Source organism: Nomascus leucogenys, chromosome 2 (assembly GCF_006542625.1).
Source record: "Nomascus leucogenys isolate Asia chromosome 2, Asia_NLE_v1, whole genome shotgun sequence".
NCBI lineage: Eukaryota > Metazoa > Chordata > Mammalia > Primates > Hylobatidae > Nomascus > Nomascus leucogenys.
This window is the reverse complement of record NC_044382.1, coordinates 139,206,779-139,223,980: the sequence shown is the minus strand read 5'-3', so window position 1 is coordinate 139,223,980 and position 17,202 is coordinate 139,206,779. Positions and strand designations below refer to the sequence as shown.

General features: G+C 39.7%; 1 protein-coding gene across 5 annotated transcripts in view; it reads left to right on the top strand.

The window, feature by feature from the left end:
• The window catches only part of RAPGEF6 (Rap guanine nucleotide exchange factor 6), a 219,539-nt gene extending 209,185 nt beyond the window's left edge, over positions 1–10,354 (top strand). For 2 of the 5 annotated variants that reach the window (XM_003259922.3, XM_030818449.1), the window contains 4 exons: positions 662–890; positions 2,985–3,475; positions 5,104–5,418; positions 7,005–10,354. In XM_003259922.3, the coding sequence (XP_003259970.1) occupies positions 662–890; positions 2,985–3,475; positions 5,104–5,418; positions 7,005–7,030 (1,061 nt within the window). In that variant the 3' untranslated portion in view covers positions 7,031–10,354. The remainder of the gene's footprint in view (positions 1–661; positions 891–2,984; positions 3,476–5,103; positions 5,419–7,004) is intronic. The other 3 variants (XM_003259924.3, XM_003259925.3, XM_003259923.3) reach the window with 2 other exon arrangements.
• Positions 10,355–17,202: the final 6,848 nt, after the last annotated feature.

Genomic DNA, 17,202 nt, shown 5'->3' with positions numbered 1-17,202 from the left:
AGCTGCAGTGAGCTATGATCATGCCACAGCACTGTAGCCTGGGCAACAGAGCAGGACCCTGTGTCTAAAAAATAAAAATAATCTAAAACAATGACTCTGAACTCAAGACAAGACTTCTTAGGTGGGATATGCAGAATATCTGGGGTAAGTATATATAGTTTGATAAAGCAAAAATGTAGTTCTTTCCCTTGAGTCCTGGACTCCCACCCCTACCCTTACTTCAAGATGGTATTTTGGATTCACATCAGGTCATGAAATACTCATATTAATCAAAGGAAGGAGCATTGGGTTAAAAAGAAGTTGAGAAACCCTAAAGACATGTACTTATTAATATTTGTAATCTTATTCTATTAAATGATTATAGCTGTGGGAGAGCCTGAGACAGATACACCTTTAAACTAGTTTTCTGAGTAACAGTGGACTTTGACTGTCTTTTTCTTGAATGTGTAGTTGTATTGGTGTGGTGTGGATAGTAGGTGAATGGATATGTAGGGGAATGTGTGGAGAAAATTGGCACCATTATATCTACATAGATGGAAACTAAAATTGCTTCTACTTTGTCTTCTGTTATTTTTGTGGGTTTTTTTTCATCCTTTCCCCTACTACCCCCACCATATGTTCCCTTTTTTTGTAGTTTGATCAATGCTCTTTTCTTGTTCAGGTTACACACTTACTCCGTCAGCTAAATCTGACAACTTGTCTGACTCCAGCCATAGTGAGATTTCTTCACGGTCCAGCATCGTGAGCAATTGTTCTGTTGACTCCATGTCAGCAGTTCCACAGGATGAGCGGTGTTCCTCTCAGGCCCTGGCAGTCCCTGAATCCACTGGGGCATTGGAAAAGACAGAGCACCCCTCAGGGATAGGAGATCATAGTCAACATGGCCCTGGGTAAGCATCATTGTCTGTGTTCATAACACAATACCCAAGCCAAGTGGCCACTGCAAGCAGTGCTCCCCACCTTGACCTTGGACCTCCCATGGGGTAATTGCAGAGTTATCCATAAAAGAATATGTGGGCCAAGCACATATTCTCTATTCTGAATATGTAAATAAGCACTATGTTGAAAGATGTATGGGTGTTCATTTTTAAAGTGTTACTAGATTCAAGTAACTTTTTATCATTATGTATCTTTCCAGTCAGAACTCAAAGTGCATCTGCTACTTATATAGGGGAGATAATTTTTGAAATTCTGGCTGCTAAGTTATAGGTTAATCAAAAAGGTTGTGTATTGGAAAGTGCCTCAAGTGCTGTGCACATTGTAGACAGGTTGGGAGAGTAGGACTAGCCCTTGATGTCTGTCCTCTGAAAGTGTAACTTGGGGAGTAAGAATAATCACCTAGCAAAGGTTAATTAAAAAAAAAATTAACTCTAAATTTCTATTTAGAATCAAGCAATGTGGAAATCTTTGAGAAAGTTTATTCTAACTGATAAATATTGTGAAATCTGGTCTACTTTAATATGAAAAATTTAAGATAAAGTATTACCGCATTTATAAAGGTTTCTAAACTACGATCTCTACACCAGAGGTCAGCAAATGGTTTTTCTATAAAAGTTACATAGTAAACATTTTAGACTTCACAGGCCATAAGGCCTCTGTCACAACTACTCTGCTATTACACCAGAACAGCCATAGACAACACATAAGCAAATGGCATGACTGTGTCCCAGTCCCAGTCCCAGTCCCAGTAAAACCTTTTTTTTTTTTCTTTTTTTTTTTTAAGGCGGAGTCTCGCTCTGTGAGACAGAGTGTCGCTCTTGTTGCCCAGGCTGGAGTGCAGTGGCACGATCTCGGCTCACTGCAAGCTCCACCTCCTGGGTTCACGCCATTCTCCTGCCTCAGCCTCCTGAGTAGCTGGGACTACAGGTGCCCACCACCGCACCCAGCTGATTTTTTATATTTTTAGTAGAGACGGGGTTTCACCGTGTTAGCCAGGATGGTCTTGATCTCCTGACCTTGTGATCCGCCCGCCTCGGCCTCCCAAAGTGCTGGGATTACAGGCGTGAGCCACCACGCCCAGCCAAAACTTTATTTACAAAAACGAGCAAAGAGACCACCAGATTTGGCCCTGGACTGTAATTTGCTACCCTCTGCTCTATACTGTAAATGAGGGGTTTACAAACTTTTTTTATGAAGGGCTGGGTAGTAAATATTTTCGCCTTTGCAGTCTACATATAGTCTCTGTCACAAATTCTTCTGGTTTTGTTTTAACCTTTTAAAAGGTTAAAAAACAAAACTATTCTTTGCTCCAGACCATACAAAAATAGGCTGTTGGCTAAATTTGGCCCATGAGCTTTAGTCTGGGGACCCCTGCTATAAATAATTCATTTAATAGGTAATTGGGGAAGTTGCTGTTTACTTGGCACTGTACTGGGCTAACCTCAGAGGTATGTTGAAAAATAAAACTGGATTCTCCAAGTTGGGAACTCTTAATTCTGTATGCATGGACACAGTAGTCTAATATTGTGATGACCAAAAATGAATATGTATACTTAATGTTATTCATTTCAACTCTCATCTTTACATTTTCATTTAAAATCAGTTCAAGAAAAATACTTGCCAGGCATACCTCTGGTCCATCCCAGCTGCTGGGGAGGCTGAGGCGGGAGGATCACTTGAGCCCAGGAGTTAAAAGCTACAGTGCACCATGATCGTGCCTGTAAATAGCCAGTGCACTCCGGTCTGGGCCACAGAGTGACACCCTGTCTCGAAAAAAAAAATAACTAACATTTTAAAATTTAAAAAGAAAAATTCTAAGGAAATTTTGCCAAGCATTTGAGTTTCTTTACTGTGTCTTCTGAGTGTTAACTAAATACAAGGAATTTAGTGATGAATGATGATAATATTGTTTTCTTCACGATGTTATTTGGCATGAACGCTTGTGGTACGTGCTCTATAGTTTCTTATAGGCAGTAATAACTCGAAACAGAGAGAAGATGGTTTTTCCGGCAAGCCTTCTAATTGTACGTTATCTCCAACTTTAGGTGGACACTCTTGAAGCCATCTCTAATCAAATGTTTAGCTGTCTCATCGTCTGTGAGCAATGAAGAGATTTCTCATGAGCATATCATTATAGAAGCAGCTGACAGTGGTCGTGGAAGTTGGACTTCGTGTTCAAGCAGCTCCCATGACAACTTCCAAAGCCTTCCAAACCCAAAAAGCTGGGATTTTTTGAACTCTTACAGACATACCCATTTGGATGACCCCATTGCTGAAGTTGAACCCACTGACTCTGAGCCCTATTCGTGTCCTAAAAGCTGCTCTAGAACTTGTGGGCAGTGTAAAGGAAACCTAGAGAGAAAGAGTTGGGCCTCCTCCAGTTCTCTGTCTGACTTGTATGAACCAAACTATGGGACAGTTAAACGGAGAGTATTGGAGAGCACCCCAGCTGAGTCATCTGAAGGCTTGGACCCCAAGGATGCCACTGACCCAGTTTATAAAACTGTCACTTCAAGTACAGAAAAGGGCTTGATTGGTAAGTTGTGTTTTTGTTGTCTGTGGCATTTAGAGATTAAGTAGTCAAAAAATGGCATTGAGATATCTTGGCCCTGGATTTTATCGTTGCAAAAATTCATTCTCTAACAACCTTTCTTTCCTTCACAAACAAACAAGTTATTTCCCAAAAAGTCGTGGTTTCTCAAAGACTTTGGAGCAGCTATTCAACTCCATTAAAATGAAAAGTCCGATGTGAAGGTATTTAGAGGGACAAGTTTGTCTTTTGTTTTTAAGTTTCTTTTTGGTTTTATTGAGGAATATCATTGCATTAGTGTGCAGTAGTAATAAAGGGATTATTCTCTTTATCACCTCATAAATTGTTTGGACCACAATTGGTATGCATACATGGTAGAAACATTGAATCTGCTATTGATTTTAGGTCATAAAAGTGATCAGAAAGTCCAGAACATTTTTCAGCATACTCTCTTGGTGTACATCATGAGTGTGCCAACTCCTGTTTGTGAATTCCATTCCAAGCTTTCTTAGTAAACTCTTTTTTTTAGTATTTAGCCATCAAATACTTTTTAAAAATTTCTTTCCTAAACTATATAAATACATGGATATAAAACTGCTTTTCTACTTATATGGAATGACTGTACTTTGAATTAATATCATAATCAACTCTTAAATTTATGCAACAGTCATGGTGTCACATTTAACTACTAAAAATGTGAAGGTGAAATGTGCCGATTTTATAGTTACTTGTCAAATTGCATTATAGGTTGGGTTTTTAGCTCATTCATTTTTTTCCAACTTTCTTTTTTTTTTTTTTTGAGATGGAGTCTTGCTGTATTGCCCAGGCTGGAGTGCAGTGGCATGACCTCGGCTCACTGCAATCTTCGCCTCCCAGGTTCAAGCAATTCTCCTCTCTCAGCCTCCCAAGTAGCTGGGATTACAGGTGCCCACCACCACGCCCAGCTAATTTTTGTATTTTTAGTAGAGATGGGGCTTCACCATGTTGGCCAGGCTGGTCTCAAACTTCTGACCTCAGCTGATCCACCCACTTCGGCCTCCAAAGTGCTGGGATTATAGGCGTGAGCCACCGCACCTGGCCAGAAGTAAAGTTCTTGAAGGAATTAGTTCCTCCATAGCAGCAAAGTTAAAGTTCATATGATAGGACTGAGAACTAATCTGCCCAGGAGTGCCAGAAAACATTGGTTCATGCCTCAGGGAGAAGGTGAAACAGCCCTTAAACAGAGGGCCCAAATTTCATTTCTATGTAAACTCTCCCACTTTACAGAGAATAGGTGTTTAAAGTGAACTTTTAAGTGTTTCTGATATCTTTAGGGCTGGTGTGACTTCAGGAGTTGTCATGTACTTCTGTGATATGGGGGCTGAATTGCAGAAGGAAGCTTGTCATCAGTGTCATCTCCTTCAACTCTCTTGTTCTATTTAATGTTTACAGGACTTAATGTAGTTGTTTATGTATTTTAAAAAGAGGTTTGTTTATTAAACTTTTTAAAAATGTTTTTAATCTGCCATCATTCAAGTCTATTCATTTTGTCTATTTTTAAGTTCTATTTTGTCATTGTAATAAGTTTGTGGGGTGTTTTTTTTTTTTTTCATTTCTTTTTCATTAACATTTTCATTGCTTATTTTTCATGCCAGTGTACTGTGTCACCTCACCCAAGAAGGACGATAGGTATAGGGAGCCACCTCCCACTCCTCCAGGATATTTGGGGATTTCTTTAGCGGACCTAAAGGAAGGACCCTACCCACACATAAAACCTCCAGATTATAGTGTGGCAGTGCAGAGGTCAAAGATGATGCATAACAGCCTCTCTAGACTGCCACCAGCTTCTCTCAGTAGCAACCTCCTGACCTGTGTTCCATCGAAGATTGTAACTCAGCCTCAGAGGCATAATTTGCAGCCATTCCATCCTAAACTAGCAGATGTGACTGATGCAGATAGCGAAGCAGATGGTATGTTGACAAGCTCTCTTAAAGGCTCTTAAATGAATTGCTGAACACATTAAATGGTCTTTACTTTGGTATTTTATGGTAATTAGTAATTGTTTCTTTAAATGCGTTAAATCTCTGTTAAAAAGTAAGAAGTTCCTGCCGGCAGGGTGCAGTGGCTCACGCCTGTAATCCCAACACTTTGGGAGGCTGAGGCGGGCGAATCACCTGAAGTCGGGAGTTCCTGACCAGCCTGTCCAACATGGAGAAACCCTATCTCTACTAAAAAAATACAAAATCAGCCAGGCATTATGGTGCATGCCTGTAATCTCAGCTACTTGGGAGGCAGAGGTTGCAGTGAGCCAAGATCGCACCATTGCACTCCAGCCTGGGCAACAAGAGCAAAACTCCGTCTCAAAAAAAAAAAAAAAGTTCCTAAATATAGTATGGGGGAGTGTTTTGGTTTTGTTTTATTTTTCAAGACAGGGTCTCACTCTGTTGCCCAAGCTTAGAGTGCAGTGGCACAATAATGACTCACTATAGCCTCAAACTCCTGGGCTCAAGCAGTCCTCCCAACTCAGCCTCCCAAGTAGCTGGGACGACAGGTGCACACCAGCATGCCTTACTCATTGTTAAATTTTTCCTTTGTAGAGACAGGGTCTCACTATATTGACCAGGCTGGTTTTGAACTCCTGGCCTGAAGCAGTCCTCCCACCCCAGCCTCCGAAAGTGTTGGGATTACAGGTGTGAGCCACCACACCCAACCAATGGTGTGGGTTGTTTGTTTGTTGAGACAAGGTCTTGCTGTGTCACTCAGGCTGGAGTGCAGTGGCATGATCATGGCTCACTGCAGCCTCAACTTCCTGGTCTCAGGTAATTCTCCCTCCTCACCTCCCAAGTAGCTGGGACTGCAGGCACACACCACCACACCCAGCTAATTTTTTGTATTTGAGACAGCATTTTACCATGTTGCCCAGGCTGGTCTTGAACTCGTGGACTCAAGCAATCTGCCTGCCTCAGTCTCCCACAAAGTTGGGGTTACGGGTGTGAGCCATTGTACCCCGCCCCGATGGTGTATTTTTTAAATGAAATGGGCAAGCTGCCTATTTCTGTGTGCCTAGTACCCTGTGGCTCAAATGGAATATTCTTATCTTTGATAAAACAGTGGCTCAATCTAATGGGATAATTTTGAGAAAAAGCAGTTAACATTAATGGAATTGTATTTTATATTAATGCATGGAAACTTGAAACTGTGTTTCAGATGCCAAATTATCTGAAATGATTCTATTGATAGAGTTCCTTTTGTTAGCAAAAGTCTTGACTGACTTTGTACCTGTGCCAATAGTTTGAAAAATGATTGTTTATTGAAAATAAATGAAAATTTGTGCTTTTAAACAAGAGTAATAAAGTGGTTAAAAACTATGAAATTCCAGTTTATTGTCAACCTTCAATGTGATCAGAAATCATAGGTATTATTATAATAAAATCTGAGCCTCGATGCAGTGTTTGAGAGGATTTCTTTGTTGACACGATTTTCTAAATAGATAACTAGATTATTAGGATCTCATTAATATGCTGATCTGCCAGTTAATTTTTTTTTTTATTTTCAGAAAATGAACAAGTTTCAGCAGTCTAGCCTTTGGATGACCTATTTGAAAACCACTGAAAATCTTGGAGGAATGGGCAGAACCACGTCATGATTCTGCAGGCCATTGCTAACAAACAGCTCATTGCTACAACCAGTCCAGAGGTTTTATTCTCTCTACTCCGAGCAATGAAATAGACCTGAGTTATGCTTCCTTTCATTTAATTTCTGCAGATGAATAGTTTCCTGAGCAATGGATGCTATGCCTGGATACCAGTCTCCACTCTGCACGCCAGAACTGCCTTGGGACCACAGTTACAGAAAAAATTTAAACTCAGAGTGATCCTTGTGTATATTGCTATAGATTTTTCTTTAACAAGCTATTTTAAAGATAATGGCATTATTATTTCCAAGCCTTATAGCTTGGGCTGAAGGACAAATTGAAAGTGTCTGCCAATACCAAGGATATTCTTGTATATTTGAAAAATAACTTATTATTTGAATTGTGGTTTTGTTTGTATTTGAGAGCTCTCGTTAGCTGATGTTCATGTTTGAGGTCATAAAATTGTCCCTGGTCTGACCAAACAGAAGTCATCTTTACAGAGGTGATATGCTTGATCTACACAGAGATGTGACTTGATCCTTAGTACCAATGCAATGTAGGTCTCAGTTTGAGAGAAATAGGAAGCCCTTTGCAGTTGAGGTGTTAGGAACCTGCTGGTCATGGTGTGGAAGGCCAAATGAAGCTGCCACAGGGTTTCTTGTCAGTCCTTTGGGAAATGGGAGGGAGTAGTTTGGGGAGGAGGGTGGGAACCCTAATTTCCAAAGAATGAAATTTTGATGTTAAATGACATGTATACAAATTCTTTCTTAAGTGAAAGTTATGCTGCATTGAATTGTAACTAAAAGTATAGATCCAACAAACGGAGACTGGGTTCTAGAGAGTTCTGGTCTATAGAAACCCAAAACTAAAATCTCTCATAACTCAAGTATGGAATACTTTTTTTAAAGAAATTCTTATCATGGGTGATGTAATAATGAAGATGAATTTGACTTTATGCAGTGTTCTGCAGCATGCCACCCCCACATCTCATAGCACCAGGTTGTGTCTGACCTGACATACCCTGCAGCTCTCAGCTGCTTGCAGTAACATTTTGTGGGAGAAAGAGGAGCTGGAGTTATAGAAATGATTGTCTCTTGGTTCTCAGTTTTTAGCCCTTGAGAGGACATACTTTTCCAGCCTCATGGGTATGGCACTCTTAATTAAAATTTCAGTGACTGTTTACTGGATGAGGCAGATTTTTCACATTTTTGCAAATTAAATATATTTTATATATATTAAGTTTAATTTTTTCAATTTTTTAAATGTAAAAGCAAGTGGAATTTTAATAAACTTCTGTAATTACCAAAAAAAAAAAAAAAAGCCAAAGCCATTAACATGCACTACCCAGATCAACTTGGAGTCAAAATGGGTTTACTTCTGAATGGCTGTCCGTATGTGTCCACATAGGATTTAGTTGGTTTGTGGCCTCCTTTACAGAAATGTGTTGTCTTTCCCTAGCTGTCTCCGCCATCTGTCTTCCTGCCTATCCCCCTTCATTTTAAAATCACGGATCAGTTTTAAGTGGTAAATGGTAGTAGTTCATCTTTCCCATCAACATGTTTGTCTCTTTATTTTAGGAATAATAGCATGTCAAAAATTCCTGTGGTAAAGAAACATTAATCTGAAACTTAAGCCTTAGAAATTAATCGCAGGTAGGATAGAATGAGGCTTGGTGGTTCCATACCTTTCTTGGTCCTTTGAAATGGTAAATAACCTGAACCAAAAATCTCAGTTTGAAAGTTACACTTCAGTGATTTGGCCTATAAACAGTGGTCCTATGATTATACATTTTTTCCTTCACTTATTTGCATAATTTTGTTTTCATGGCCACAGCAAAACAATGTGAAATGTATTTTTGCTATACCCACTTTTTTATCAAGTTCAGATGTCTACTCTCACCATTTTATATTCATTTCTCCAGAAAAATGTGATGTTTTCATAATGTCTTTATTTAGCAGGTCTTTCAAACCAAATGGAAGCCTTACCTGTCTTTGTCCTTAATAGTGTAAATATCTTGCACAGTGTTGAGGCCTATGGTTTTGGACTTGCACCTTACAGCTGCCTTTGTTTTATCTATCTAGCTTTAACTGTGAGTGTTCAGATCAGCTGACATTGATCAGGAGCCAAAGCCAAATGCTTTGTAGTTTGTTATGTATGTATCCCTTAAAAAATCATGAGGTTTTGATTTTTATATTTTAACTAAGGGTACATTCCTGCCTTCTCTTAGTTTGTCATATGACTAGAACAAGAGAAGTCTTAACCTGTATTTACTCCAATTCCAGATCTGCATTTGTTTTTGTTTTATAAATTTATAATTTTAATGAAGAGACTAGTGCCCTCTCTTCCTGCCACAACTCTCAATCTGCCAAGACTGTTGAAGCAGTTAACCCTCAGTGCAAACTTTTGCCAAATAGTAAGTTTCAACAAAATATCTCTATAGTGAAAGATTTTGAGAATTAGTAAATCCAGTACATGATTCCATAAAAGCTTATTAAAGTTAATAATTGTAATTTACTCCAAATGATTACTTTCAATATGATCTTCAGGGAGAAAAAGCCTTTAGTGAATTTTCTTGAGGGTGATAAATCACGTCATTGCGATCTACATCACCTCCTTGAGAATCTCTCCCAGGCTGAAAATGTGATGGTAATCATGGGTGTTTTTAAGAACAAATCTAATTTTTATCAAGTGTTCTTTCCTCTACAAAAAAGGGAGGAGGAGAAAAAGCTTCCTTAAAACTGATTATTTTGATTCAATTTTAAGTTTCTAAAAAAGGTGATGTTAAAGTATATGTATTCCTTCAGCATTACCTTAAAGGCTAGAAAAACGGCATAAATCTTCAGAAAAGTGTCACAGTACATGTTCAAATTTAAACTTGAATCCTGGTTCATCTTTGGCTTTTGTTGTACATTTTTAATACTTCTTTATTTTTGATACGCAGAATGCAGTTGAACTTGATCTTTTAAAACTGAGACGTGTGAGCTAATCAGCAAAAGACAAAAACAAAACTGCACATCTGTAATAATCAGATAGCAATTCTACTGCACAATTCATTGATTGTAAGGTATCCTGTAACAAGCAATGTTTGTCTCCTGTTTTTTGATACCTCTTAAACTTATGTCTTTTAGAAAGACAGTGCCTCTGTATGCTTTTTTGTATTTTTACTGAGTGTAAATATTTGTTATATTTTTGGTTAAGAGAATGTAAAAATACCATTTATTATTATCATATCTACTAATACATGGGTGGAATCAATAAAGAATCTACATTAATCTTCTCATACTTAATTATAAATGTATGGAACTGATGAAAGAATTACAAACTTAGTCATTCAAGAGTGCCAGTCTGGGACCTGTGTTGGTGTGAAGGCCTTATTTTTTAAGTATCCAGAAAGATTGGAGTGGTCCATTTGTTGTTGGTTATGTCAAATCTGTGAAACACCATAGCTATTGTTTAGGTTTAAAAAATTGTGTTTGATGGCAAACCAAGTAACAGTGGCTTAAACTCATTTGGGGCTTGTCTTTTTGTTATCGCTGTCTGTTTCTTTTTCTTCTTACAGTAGAAAAGTCTACAGGCGAACTGTCCGGGGCTGATACCATAACTCCTCCACGATGCTGTCAAGGATGGTGAAAGTAGGGGGCGTGAAAAGGATAGGCTTAGGGGAAAAGGTGCAAATATGTGTCTCTTTCTACACGAAGAGAACAAAACAGTAGTTTCCAGAAGCTCCACTTGCATGTTTGTACTTATGTCCCGTTAGTTAGACCTGTGTTGCATGACTGGTAGCTCCAAGGGTGCCTTGGAAATTATCTATTTCATCTGAGCAACTGATGTTCCTAACAAATTTAGGACTCTTTTCAGTGAAGAAGGAAAGAATAGATTTCAAATGGGCAGCTGGCTGGGTCTAAGAAAGCATGCCTATTGCCCCCTCTTTTGGGCAGTATATGTAAATACAGCCACTGTTATGGGATTAGATCCCAGGACCCTGGCAAAGAAGAAGGAAATTCTACTTTAGCTCCTTTTTTAAAATCTCCTCACAGTTTTCCCTCGGTACCCAAAGAATGTTACTCCCATTATAGCTAAGACTTCTCCCTTCTTCCAGTTCACCCCCTCTTCACACACCAGATTTTCCCAGGCCATTCTGTCCCCCTGACCATCTCTCCACAATCTCACTAGTTTCTTTATTTAGAAAATATATTTCTTCACTGGGCATGGTGGCTCACACCTGTTATCCCAGCACTTTGGGAGGCCAAGGCAGGTGGATCACGAGGTCAGGAGTTCAGGACCAGCCTGGCCAACATGGTGAAACCCCGTCTCTACTAAATATACAAAAATTAGCGGGGCATGGTGGCGGGGTCGTGTAATCTCAGCTACTTTGGAGGCTGAGGTAGGAGAAGCTCTTGAACCCGGGAGGCGGAGGTTGCAGTGAGCCAAGACTGCACCATTGCACTCCAGCCTGGGCAACGAGCAACACTGTCTCAAAAAAAAAAAAAGAAGAAAATATATATTTATATTTTTATCAGATGGCAATGGTGAAATGAAATTTTTTTTAAGTAGAAAATAAGTATAGTAGACTGAAAAATGGCTACCCCAAAATAATCAAGCCCTAATCCCTGGAGAACTTGTAAATATTACTTTATTTGGAGAAAGGGTCTCTGCAGATGTAATTAAGCATTTTAGAGATGAGATTATGAGTGGGGCCTGAATGCCATCACAAGTGCCCTTGTAAGAGAGAGACGAAGATACCAGAAGAAGGCAACATGAAGATGGCAGAGAGAGATGTAGCCACAAGTGAAGTAATGTTGACAGCTACCAGGAGCTAGAAGAGACAAGGAAGGGATTCTCTCCTAGAGCCTCTGGAGGAAATGGTGCCCTGCCAACACCTTGATTTTGGATTTCTGGCCTCCAAAATGGTGAGATGATGAATTTCTGTTGTCTTAAGCCACCCAATTTGTTGTAATCTGTTACAGCAATTCTAGGAAACAAATGCAAGTCACTATGTATGTCTGATGTCAGAAATCCAGTCCCTGCAGTTAAGGATGTGGTGGTCCAGAAATACACTTCCTTTAACCTCTTCCACCCCCAAGAAGCACTTGATAGACTAAGAGAAGAACTGGCTCTCCCAGAAGCTGCCTCTGGAGAAGCCTGGTCAGCCTATTATTTTTCTCATTTCAGACATTCTGGTAAGTATATACTGGTATCTTGTGGTTTAAATTTTAATAGTGACTAATAATGCTAAGCATCTTTTCAAATACTTATTGACCATTTGGACCATTTTGTGAAGTCTATTCAGGTCTGTAACTGTTTACTATTTGTTGCTACAGTATTGAACTATTGATTTTTATAATGACCTTATACCTGGCACTCTTGCTCAGTTCATTTATTAACGCTAACAATTTGTGGATTCTCTTGGAATTTTCTGCATACTCATATCATCTGTTCATAATAACATTTATTTCTAGTCATTTTGTATTTTCTTTCTTTTCTTGTCGTTTGTTGTTGTTGTTATTGAGACGGAGTCTCGCTCTTTCGCCGAGGCCGGACTGCATGGCGCTATCTCAGCTCACTGCGAGCTCCGCCTCCCGGGTTCACGCCATTCTCCTGCCTCAGCCTCCCGAGTAGCTGGGACTACAGGCGCCCACCACCGCGCCTGGCTAGTTTTTTGTATTTTTTTTTTTTTTTAGTAGAGATGGAGTTTCACCGTGTTAGCCAGGATGGTCTCGATCTCCTGACCTCGTGATCTGCCCATCTTGGCCTCCCAAAGTGCTGGTTTCTTTTCTTGTCTTACTGCACTGGCCAAAATGCCCAGTATGGTGTTGAATAGAAGTGGTCAGAGTGGGTCAGATCCAGTGGCTCACACCTGTAATCCCAGCACCTTGGGAGGCTGAGGTGGGAGGATTGCTTGAGCCCAGGAGTTCGAGACCATCCTGGACAACATGGTGAAACCCCATCTCTACAAAAAATTAGCTGGGCGTGCCGGTGCACAGCTGTGGTCCCAGCTACTTGAAAGGTTGAGTTAGTAGAGGGATCACTTGAGCCTAGGAGGTTGAGCTGTGATCGCACTACTGCACTCCAGCCTGGGTAACAGAGTGAGACCCTGTCTCAAAAAGTGGTCAGAATGGAATTCCTTTCTTTGTTCCTGATCTCAGCAAGAACACATTCGGATGTCACCATTGAGCATAGTGATTGCTGTAGGATTTTGGTGGTATTTATGAGTTTAAGGAAGTTTTATTTATACCTTGCTAAGAAAGTATATGCTGTTGAATTATGTCAAATGCTTTTCTTGAATTTTTTGAGATGATCAAGTTATTTTTCTCTTACCTGTTAGTCTAGTGAATTAATAATATATTTCATAGTGTTAATTCCTCCCTGTCTACTCCTGCCCTTCTACCTCATCATTTGTTTTATTAGAATAAACTTCCTACTTAGTCATGTTATTTCTGTGTATCTCTGGATTTATTTTGCAATATTTCTTTTTTTTTTTTTGAGATGGAGTCTCGCTCTGTTGCCCAGGTTGGAGTGCAGTGGCGTGATCTCGGCTCACTGCCATCTCCACCTCCCGGGTTCACACCATTCTCCTGCCTCAGCCTCCCAAGTAGCTGGGACTACAGGCGCCTGCCACCACGCCCGGCTAATTTTTTGTATTTTTAGTAGAGACAGGATTTCACCGTGTTCGCCAGGATGGTCTCGATTTCCTGACCTCGTGATCCGCCTGCCTCAGCCTCCCAAAGTGCTGGGATTACAGGCGTGAGCCACTGCACCCGGCTGCAATATTTCATTTAGAATTTTAGCATCTGTATTCAAGAGAGAGGTGGTGTATAATTTTCCTTTCTTTTCATAACCTTGTCAGATTTTGGTGTTAATGTAAAAATGTCCTCGTGGAAGGAGCTGGAAGTTGTTTCCTCTTTGTCTGTTCTTGGGAGAGTTTATGAAAGATTGAACTGTAGCCACTTTAGCCTCCCTGACTCTCGCCTCTGTATCTTAAAATCTGGAAAAATTGGTGGACTCTGGCCTGGGTTTCCCCTCCCTTGCATTATGGTCTAGAAATGTTCTCCAGCAAATAAATTCTGGGGCAGTGGCAGGGCTTACCTCTTTTGTTTCATGTTCAGTCAACGGTTACTGTTCTTCAGTGCTTGATGGCCCACGTCTTAAGTGACATCGTTTTATGTACGTTGTTCAGTTTTTTAGTTGATTCAGGCAGGAGGATAGAGTGACAGGTATTCCATCTTGACCAAAAGTAGAAGTATATATATAAGATTTTAATACAGCTGTCTCAGTAAATGATAGAAGCGTGCACACACACACACACACACACATACACACACACACACACACACATAAACACACACACACACACACATACACACACACACACACACACCCCTTCCTACCAAATTAGTAAGGAAATAGTGATTGGAACAACATAGTGAACAAACTTAATCTAGGGCCTATATAGAACACTGTATCAATAACTGCAAAATATATGTTATTTACAGATGAACATGGATCATTTATCAAAGTTGAATACATGTTAGGCCATAAAGAAACTTACTAATAAATTTCAGAGGGCTGAAATCATATAGAGAAGGCAGTCTGATTACAGAAGAACTAAGTAGAAATTATGAAATTTGGAAGAAATGTACCTCCAAATCCAGTGGAAAATGGAAATTATTTTGAACCAAATTGAAATGAAAATATGAATATCAGAACCTCTTGGATATGATTACCCAGGCGTGGTGGTGAGTGTCTGTAGTCCCAGCTACTCGGGAGGCTGAGAATTGCTTTTTGAAGAAATAATTGGTAAACCCTTGGTGAAAATGATCAAGGGAAAAAATGGCAGAACTAACCAGTGTTGGAGATGGAAAAGAATTATTATTTGGTGGGCGGGGGTGGGGACAGGATCTTGTTCTGTTGCCCAGACTGGGGTGCAGTGGTACAGTCGTAGCTCATTGCAGCGTCAGCCTCAAGTGATCCTCCCACTTCAGTCTCCTGAGTAGCTGAGATTACAGGTGTGCCCGGCTACTTTTTTTTTTTTTTTTTTCAAAGAGAAATGAGATATCACTATGTTCCCTGGGCTGGTCTTGAATTCCTGAGCTCAAGCAATCCTCCCACCTTGGCCTCCCCAAGTGCTAGCGTTACAGGCATGAGCCACTGTACCCAACCAAAGAATTATTATTTTATTTATATATATATATATATTTTGTTTGTTTGTTTGTTTGTTTTGTTTTGTTTTTTGAGAAACAGTCTCGCTGTCCCACCCAGGCTGGAGTGCAGTTGCGTGATCTCGGCTCACTGCAACCTCTGCTTCCCAGGTTCAAGCAATTCTCCTGCCTCAGCCTCCTGAGTAATTGGGACTACAGGCGCATGCTACCACGTCCGGCTAACTTTTTGTATTTTTAGTAGAGACATAGTTTCACCGTGTTAGCCAGGATGGTCTCAATCTCCTGACCTTGTGACCCACCCGCCGCAGCCAGAATTACTATAATTACAAAGAAATTAGATATTAAGACACTTTGAATAAGTAAAATGTACATGAAATATACAAATTCATGGAAAACACAGCTTACCAAAACTGTAACAGGATGGAAAACTTCGTAGTCCTCTATTAAAGAAATTAAATCCTCTTTAAAAGCTTTTCCACAAAGAAAACTTCAGTCTTGGATGACTTTACTGGTAAGTTCTACCAAACGCTTACAGAAGAAATAGCAAAGTTGCATAACAAACTCTCAGAAGTAATAAGGATTTCTTTTTTTTTTTTTTTTTTTTTTTTTTTGAGACAGAGTCTCACTCTGTCACCCAAGCTGTAGTGCAGTGGCACTATCTTGGCTCACTGCAACCTCCGCCTTCCAGGTTCAAGCGATTCTCCTGCCTCAGCCTCCTAAGCAGCTGGGATTACAGGTGCGCGCCACTGCGCCCAGCTGATTTTTGTATGTATTTTTTTTAGTAGCAGCAGGGTTTCACCATGTTGGCCAGGCTGTTCTTGAACTGACCTCAAGTGATCTGCCCACCTCGGCCTCCCAAAGTGCTGGGATTACAGGCGCCTGGCCAGGATTTCTTAAATAAGATAAAAGAAAATGTAACTCTAAAGGAAGTGATTGATATATTTGCCTATACTAGAATGCATTCACCAAAAAACACCATTTGCAAAAACAAAAAGCTTGTAGAGTTGGAAAATATATTAATTCATATAACCTTCAAAGGACAGGTGTCCAGGTATATAAAGTACTTCTGTATACCAAAGAAAAGGAACACCCTATAGAAAAATGGGCAAAAACCTTAAGCACTTCATAAAAGAAAAAATTATCTAATAAACATACAGAGAAGTGCTTTATCTCATTCTGTAAAACTCTACATGGGTTCATAATTGGCCATGGTGAAGCGTTAACTATGCTGCTGTCTAATGTGGAATGTAGTGGTAGATGAACGTGGGAAGAGGAGAAACAAGAAAAGGGCTAAAAGGGGGAGAGATGATAGAAGAAAAAAAATACGGTGGATACAGTGGAACCACCAGGTGGCGCCATGCTACAATATGACTCTTGGAAGTCTCCTTTTAAAGAGAGAGCAAGGTAATTTCTTAGTCGTCATTCCAGATGTTTCTGCAGCCAATAGTGAAATATTTGGGGGTAATCTTCCTTCATAGAAGTAACAAAATTGAAGCATTTCCAAACCAGGAAATGTCATAGAATTTTAGATTCTAGTTGGATAATCTTTGGACAGTAGTGAATGATAGTATGGCATTAGCAATACTCTAATATGTATATTGTTTGTAAATGTGGGCATAGGATTTGCAATACTCAGTAAGCATTGGATTTTTTCAGGGACCACAAGAGACACCTACCAGAAAATACAAATGGTCCAACTCTGAATGGGAATGAAAAACATACCTGTACAAAATATGCACTAAAAAAAAAAAAAAAAGTCTAACAATATATATTGAACAACTGTATATTACAAAGACTCCCTGGCAAGTTCTCATCTGTTCTGACTCGTTGGTATTTTCAGCGTTCTTCATTCATTTTGGCCATGTTGGTGGGTGTGTAATGATATTGTGGTTTTAGTTTGCGTTTCCCTAGTTATTAATGGGGTTGAGCACCTTTTTCATATTACTATAGGCCATTTCCTC